This window comes from Halyomorpha halys, unplaced genomic scaffold (assembly GCF_000696795.3).
Source record: "Halyomorpha halys isolate HHAL.00 unplaced genomic scaffold, Hhal_1.1 Scaffold383.1, whole genome shotgun sequence".
Classification (NCBI taxonomy): domain Eukaryota; kingdom Metazoa; phylum Arthropoda; class Insecta; order Hemiptera; family Pentatomidae; genus Halyomorpha; species Halyomorpha halys.
In genome coordinates, this window is record NW_027105458.1 from 398,406 (window position 1) to 406,662 (window position 8,257).

General features: G+C 29.3%; 1 protein-coding gene and 1 long non-coding RNA gene across 3 annotated transcripts in view; one reads left to right on the forward strand and one right to left on the reverse strand.

The window, feature by feature from the left end:
• LOC106682017 (uncharacterized) overlaps nt 1–8,129 on the forward strand; it is a 20,522-nt gene extending 12,393 nt beyond the window's left edge. Inside the window, exons 4-5 of the long non-coding RNA XR_010844518.1 lie at nt 6,079–6,131; nt 8,019–8,129. This is a non-coding gene — a long non-coding RNA (uncharacterized lncRNA). The remainder of the gene's footprint in view (nt 1–6,078; nt 6,132–8,018) is intronic.
• LOC106682016 (uncharacterized) overlaps nt 4,583–8,257 on the reverse strand; it is a 26,866-nt gene continuing 23,191 nt past the window's right edge. Inside the window, exons 4-9 of one of the 2 annotated variants that reach the window (XM_014422642.3) lie at nt 8,042–8,227; nt 7,479–7,691; nt 7,056–7,151; nt 6,486–6,605; nt 5,249–5,326; nt 4,583–5,162 (exon numbers count right to left, since the gene is read on the reverse strand). In XM_014422642.3, coding sequence (XP_014278128.1) covers nt 4,974–5,162; nt 5,249–5,326; nt 6,486–6,605; nt 7,056–7,151; nt 7,479–7,691; nt 8,042–8,227 — 882 coding nt within the window. In that variant the 3' untranslated portion in view covers nt 4,583–4,973. Of the gene's footprint in view, nt 5,163–5,248; nt 5,327–6,485; nt 6,606–7,055; nt 7,152–7,478; nt 7,692–8,041; nt 8,231–8,257 lie in introns of both variants that reach the window. The other variant, XM_014422641.3, reaches the window with a different exon arrangement.

Below are 8,257 nucleotides of genomic sequence, written 5' to 3' on the forward strand. Positions count from 1 at the left end.
GATGATTTGATCCCAGTCATAGCAATCAAAATGTAAACCAGGAAAGCTGTCGTTTTTATCACATCAATTTTCAAAAGTTGCCTTCATACTTGATACTTTCCGGATACATGGAAGAAAGCTGAACTCATAGTAATTCACAAGCCTGGTAAGAACGCCAAACAAATCAGCAGCTATAGGCCTATCAGTTTATTACCCATTTTTGGAAAATTACTGGAATCAGTTATAAAAAAACCATCTTAATTCTTTTTTTCAAAGCGTCGAAATAATTCCTGATTTTCAATTCGTTTTTCAATACAGTCATCCCACTTCTCACCAACTGACAAGAGTATCGGAATTTATAATTAGCGGATTCGAAAAAAAGAGACACACCCTGGTAGCGTTCTTAGATTTCCAACAAGTATTCGATAAGGTCTGGCTTCGAGGTCTCCTATATAAACTACAGAAAGCAGGCACTCCAAAATACCTATACAATATTCTGAACTCATTCCTGAATGGTAAAACATTTTCAGTCAGAATTAATAACAAAAATTCAACCCTTAGACAAATCAATGCCGGTACTCCACAAGGTTCAGTTCTTTCTCCCATTTTGTTCAACTTCTACCTTCACGACATCGTCCAGTCCACACACACCTCCATAGCTATGTTCGCTGACGATGCAGCTGTGTTCTCTCAACATGATGACATAATAACAGCTAGAAACACTTTGCAAAGTCACCTTAATGATTTATAACAATATTTCACTATATGGTTGATTAGCTTGAATATTGAAAAATGCAACTCAAAAATTTTTACTCTTCGACGCCCACCAGATCCGTCGGATCTACTCCTCAAAGGTAAAAGTGTGAAATGGAATCCTGCCAGTGAAACAGTAAGTTACCTGGGAATTCACCTGGATCACTGCCTTACCTGGAATCACCATATCAACATCAAACTAACTCAAACTTAAGCAAGGTTAGCAATGCTATATCCTATCCTAAACAGAAATTCCAAACTAAAACCAGAAACAACTGTTCTTATATTTAAAACAATCCTCAGGCCACTGCTGATGTAGAGCTGTGAAGTCTGGGGAGCGGCATCCTTCACGAAAAGGAAAAAACTACAATCTTTTCAAAATAAAGTCCTAAGAATCACAGTTAATGCTCCTTGGTTCTTAAGAAATAGCTAATTGCATGGCAAATTACAGGAGTCAATAGAGGATTACATAAAAAAACGGTTCATGAAGTTCCACTCCCAGTTGCCAACAGTTAAAGGAGCAGTGACCTACAACCTGGGAAACCCAACATCAACCCGAAGACTGAAGCCCAGACTGCTGCAGGACATTCTTTTATAAATTTTTAATAAATATAAAATTAATTCATAGTCATACTACCTCTATTTACACATTACTATTATTATTCATTTTATTTATTCATTATTATCTTTTTTTTCTCTCTTCCCTTTTTCAAATTAACTTGTTTCTTTTTACTATTAGAAGACAATTGTTTGTTTTATTTAAGTGTACCAATATCATTATTTTTTGTTAATAATTTTATTTTCCTCTTTTATTAAGAAGCATTATTCTTATCTATTTATTTTATTATTATTTCTTTTTCTTTTAATAAGAACATTGTATATAGTTAGGGGTGTCATTTGTATGACTATATCCCCTCATAATCAATTGTTAAAAAAATATATATAATATAAGTTATATCAACCATGTAAGGTCCACATTATTATTTTTATTTATTTATTTTGACTTATATTGCCAATCAAGTATTTCTTTTAACCAACTTTTTATTATATTTTCCTTTAAATCTATGTATTAGTTTTATTTTGGTAAAATGTATTTATTTGTTTGTTTGACTGTAAACGGATCTACTTCTGTGACTAGTATTTCTCTGGTTTGATCTCACATCGCTGTCTAATAGTGAATTTGTTTAGCGGGTCACTGGGGAGGATTTGAGAGGGGGTAATTTGGGAGAGTGAGTTTGTCGATCAAATGAAATAAAAATTGTGAAACGAAATGGACAAGAAAGGGAAAGAAAAAAAGGAATAAATTGAAATATTTGTATTTTGTGGGTAAACTGAAATTGATTGTAAAAGAAAATGTGGGGGGGAAGAAAAAATGTTTTCTTTCTATTTTATTATATCATGTAAAAATATGTAATTTATATATGTCTGATCACGTATTGATTAGTATGCTGTGTAATGTAGCAACCCGATGTATTTGGGCAGCATGAATGAATTAACCATTTCTCTCTCAAACATTGTTTAATTCTTAATGATATTCCAAGTTTTAAGCTATTGAACATATCCACACTCTCATTGTTTTAATTTAATAAATGATGAAAGAGTTATGGACTGTGAATGATGAAGCTATAGGACAACTTTCGGAAAGAATAAGTTGCAAAATAGCAAATTTTAAAGTTTTTCCCTATTGAAACCAAAGCGGGACCCGATTAAGATTGGAAAAATTTGGACTTAGAAAACTGTTGGAACAGCTAAGAGTAAATCTTACTACCTGGTGGAACCATTAAGGGTAAAGCACATTACTAGAAGTGTTTCCCCAGGACTGCAGGATATGCCTGACAAGGAAGACAAATGAACTAAGTAGAATTCCAGCTGATATTATTGGTACAGTTTCAAAATTTAATGGTTCCAGTACATCCCCAATTACACTATTTTATCCACATCCCTAGATATATTGTAACTATGCTGTTTTAAAAATCGGGATAGTTTTTCATAAAAGTTATTTATCATTTTTTTTCCATAGAAAGTTATTGTTCCTATTATGCTGAAGTGGCATTTAATCATTCTTGCCATGAAGGTTAGTCTATTCTGTATTTGTTTACTTGAGCCAATCATCTTATTATGGTGCCTTTATAGTAGACTCTTGGTTAGATGAACTAGACAAATTTTTGTACTTTCCATTTATTTTCTTAGTTTTACATAACAGCTCTGTCTTTTGAGGTTATGTTTTTCTTTACCTTTTCTTAAAATTTTACTACACTACTTAAATTCTTTAAGAATTAATTTTATTTTAATTTAGGTTTTAATAACATTTTCTCCTAATGCTGTGTTGTGGTACTCATTTGTAAATTAACCTTCCTTAATTGACTATTCCTAGTCAAAATTATTTCTATAGTTCCCCTTGAAGATGATAATCCCCTTCTTAATATTTGGTCCTAACAATTTTCATTTTCTGAACTGAAAAGAACTTCTGGAAACTAATTAAAAGTGATACACTCCTATAGTTCTGGGGCTGTAATATATATCCCCTTCCTCCACTATTGTATTGGAACGACTATGGCTACAGACCAACACCTCTTAATCTAAACCTTCAAATATTTAAATATTTTTGTTGAAATTCCAAAAACACTTAAAAATGTTTTGTTGAAAATCTTATAGTTTTTTTTGAATTTTTTCTAGCATCAGTTGCAAACTCTCTTCTTCTTATTTTACTTTTTTAGCCACTATACAAACTCTTTACTGCTGCTAATCTCTATCCATAATTTCTTAGCATTATAAGACTACGGTAGACAGGTGCCATTGAAGAGATGATGTATAAATATTTTTGAATGTAGTGAGTATCTCTCCAATTCTGTGAACCCTAGTACTCCTGTTATCCTCTCCTCCTAGCCTAATGCTGTGCTCCTTCACAAAAAAGAAAGAAAAAGATACACTGTACAGATGTTAAAGGGGTAAACAGTTTTTTTTCTTAGGTGGTCATTGCTTGTTTATTATTGTAAATGTTTTAGGAGAGAAAAATGTTGTTAGCTTTATTAATTTCTCTAGTTAAAAAAAAGTATTATTTGTATTATATTTTTAAATTATCATACTAAATTTTATTCCATAAAATATTATGATAGTTAAGTTTTGACTCATGTGTACAGTATTTTATGCTTTCAAAATTATGGCATTTAATTTTTTAGATGAATATATATGTGTGTAGGAATATATTTATATTCTGATATTTTTATAAATATTGTATTTAAAGTAATCTTTTTTGGTATAATTAAACCAATTAGAAGAGGCCTCCCACAGATTACTGATACTCCGTAAGTGACTACTTGAATATTAAACTTTAGTAGGCAATATGTTTGATAGTAGAGCTATATCTTTAGTTTTAAATTTTATCCTGAAGTACCATTGTTTTAATTATTATTAAAAGAATGATATGAAATGTAACTAAAGGTATTTTTAGATATGTGATATGCTCTGACAGTAATCAGGATTATAAAACAAATTTCATGTTCACAAAAATGGAACTCTTTGTGAATGAATGAATGAATAATGATGAATTTTATTTTTTATTCTAAATATTGTTTTATTGATAGCCTGCATCATTTGATATAGTTTATGCCATGTTTATATTATATTGATGGGTATAAAGTATTTACTACTCATAATTCAATAAAAACTTAGTTTTGAGTACCAGTTTTCATTAATATAGTATTTAGCTTGGAATGAAAATTTCTCATGATTTTTTAGCTTTTTAGTTTCTTAATACATCTTTGGTATAGCGGATTATAAAAATATATTAATACTCCATCATAAAAAAATACAAAGGAAAGGACAATAAAAAAAGGTTTATTTGTTTGCAAATAAATAAATAATTTTTATTCAAAACTATAACAATACAAAACATTACTGAGGTATCATATGTCTATAATATTTACAATTTGTTCTCTTATTCAATAGAGGACAGTAGTTTCTTGTACCGTTACAGTTTCAAATAACTCAGTCACAAAATCTTGACTGGTTGCCCTAAAAGTGCTATTTTCAGTTCTAATAAATTAATAATACTTTTACATTTCCACCTTACTACTCATGTACTTTCTAAGTACACCTATTAGTGTTAAAATTTTGATTGAATTGTAACAGTTAGTATCGATGTACCACTGATCATTTGAAATATTTCATTTAGATTCTGCACTCTTGTTGTCCTTAGTGATGGTTTCCTGAGCTTTAACATCACACAAGTTTGAATATCATTATAAAAGGGTATCAATGTCAATGTTGTCACTGCCATACAAGAATTCATAAATTGCGGTCGCCATATTATCCTCTGGAAATTCTTTTGCTGCCCTGCTGTCGGATGCCAGGTTGTCTTCGGTGAAGTCTTCAGAGCTATTATACCTCTCCCTGACATCTTTCATGATACAGGCTTCTAGTTTCTTATGCTGTGTAAATAAAGTTATAGATTTGAATTAAAATTTCCTATAGTTTTTAAATATAACATCTGTAGATTTATTAAAAATTTCTTTACCTTGTAGCAACGGAAGAAAAACATTGGACGAACCATTTCTTGAATAAATTTGTCCTTTCTGTCATCAGGAACACATTGCTGAAAATAACAATAATTATTAATTATTATTGAAAGTATAGAAAAATATTTCTTACTCTTTGAATAAAAAAAAAAAAATCTGTTGATTGAAATCACTTTTCCAGGACAAGGCTTGTTAAATTAGTCAATTAGTATATGTTGCAATAATTAGTATAATTTCATATTTGTTCCGTTATCCTTCAAAACTTTAATTTTGAATCTTTTTTCACCTCTCAAGTTACAATTATGAGAGGATGAATAAATGTTGTTCCACAGCTTATTCTTTGTATAATGAATTGAATTTACATAAAATAGTTTAAAGTAATCAAGTTTTTGCTGTGTTAGTAAGTTTTACAGAAAATTTTGTAAAAATCTTTTAAATTTGTCGTTGTGGTCTCTCAGTTTTTTGCTCCTACATACAATAATGCAAAAGTTACATTATTTAAATAAGCAGTTGTAGAAATCACTGAAAAATATCAAAAACTGCTCATATAAAAAGAATTACATAAAATTATTGGAAGATTTAAAAAATAATTTGATTTGTTCAATAATTAATAAATAGTTGATGTAAACTTAAAGTTATGGTAATAGACATAAAGTAATCCAGTTATATCTTTTTAAGACCTTGCTTTAATCATGGAAACCTTTTAATGTTACATAAATAATTTAATATTTTGATAAGATTTACTTTCAGAATTACATTTATATAAATTATTAATGTAAACATTTCAAATGTCACAAAAATCACAATAAAATGCCTGATTTCTTTTTAGATCTCAGGTGGAAGTTTCAATCAAGTTTAAAATGAAAAAGAGATACTTCAAACGTAAATATATATCCCTATTCTACAAGCTTAAGGTAAGATTAAAGAATATTTTTACTATTACCTTTTTCTATTTGAAGCATTAACAATTTATAAGTATAAGTATAAACAGCATGAAAAAATTAAAATGGAAATAGTAATCTTTTTTTTCCCCAAAATTTCCAGCATTTTTTTTTTTTGCAATTTAATTGTAAAGTAATTCAATGAAAACTAATATATAAAATAAATATGCTGCATCCTTATCTATATTATATGTAAAATAATTGTTAGGTTTGTAGTGCCAAAAATTTGTTTGGTCTATGTTCTTAAACTTAACTAAAATTATAAGAACTTTGAGTATGTAAAATTATAAGTTACCGAAAACTGTCGACAAAATTCAACTCCTTCAGCCATATCTTTCTTCAATTCTTCAGCTACTGGAAGTCTTCCTATCCTATCGATCATACGTCCATAATCAGGTTCTAAATTTGCATCTAGCTGCAAATATCAGTGAAATAAAATAAATTAGTTATCATTTTTTAAATATTTTTAATTTCTTATCTATGTGCTATATTATTCTTAACATTATGGATAATTTTGAAGACATTTATTATTAATTTAATTTTAAAATAGTTAAGTTTTATAGGTATGACTGCTTTTTGCAATTCTATTTAATTAGTATTGGAGTACATTGTATGAAATGTAATTCTTACTGAAAAATATTTGACTGTATGTGTTAAAATATCTATGGTTAGTTATGCTGGTGATTTAGTTCTATTTAGCGAAGATGCTGATGCTGTTAAATTAAATACAACAACATTTGGAGAAGACCTTAAAGAACTAGGTTTCAATATAAAGCAAAATATATTGCTGAATACATACAAATAAAGCAAAATATATAGTCCATATATAAGTATGTGTAAGAAAAAAAAATTATTAATCACTTACATAGCCCAGTTCTTGCATAACGCATGTTACATTTCGAATTCTTCCTGACACACGATTGGTTAATGTTTCCAATTGTCCTCTTACATCTAAATCTCTCTGAAAAAAAAAAATTATATTCAGTAATAATAACCATATAACTGTTACTAAAAAGTTAAATATGTTACTAATTTTTACAGTACTTGTAACTTATTTTTTTTTAAAATATTTAAATTATTTTTATCATAAATTTATTATGATTTAAATTGTCGACTGTCAACGTATAAGTGATTATACACACCAACATGTTTAAGATTATTCTTACGTTTATTTAATACAAATGGCCAATTTTTTTTTACTCTGAATTGAAACTTAAAATATTTAAAGCCTTTTTTGTTAAAGAAAAATGTTTCATGTTATGACAGATAAAGTATTCAGAGTACTTACCGATGACCGTCCTTGATAGTATGTTGGGTAAATTCCTGGTTGATAAATTGGTTGCTGATATGATGGGTATGGGTTCTGCATGTATGGTGGTTGAGGTTGATAGCCAGGATAGTAGACGTTTGGTAGTGGAGGTGCTGGCTGGTATGGCTGGTAAGGTCGTATGTGATGCTGTGGTGGCATGTACGGTTGGTGGGATTGGACGAATGTTTGAGGCTGCAAATTTAATTTGGTATATTAAAGCCTTAGAATTCCAAATTTTGACTGATCTAGGAGATGTTTGAGAGTGTAGGCAGTAAAAATAAAAAAATAACATACAATTCAATGCATATTAATATTTTTCCATGCATTAAATGGTGCATTAATTTGTTTCATTTCGTCCATCCGAGCCATAATATCCTAGATTATGAATATATTTAATACATAATTATGGATCATGTATAAGATGATATTTTTTTGTTTTTTTTTATTTTAATCTCAGTATATCAAGATTTAGTTCATTATTCACTTTGATTTTAAATAACAAAGTTTAACCATTCCTAGTGTTAAATATGGATTACCCTTACTGAGGTTTGCTTGTTGTATCCGGCCATTATTGCCTGTTGCAACTTCTCCAAGTCAAGATGTGGAGGCTGCTTCTGAGATGTGTCACTTTCGTGCAAGGAAGCCGCTTCTGATATTCTGTCTTTCAGCTTTTGTTTGTGCTGAAATTCTCCACTCGTGCCAGGAATACGCCCATCTAGGTGTTGATCCTGCTAAGAAAATCATTTCTTGATAAATGA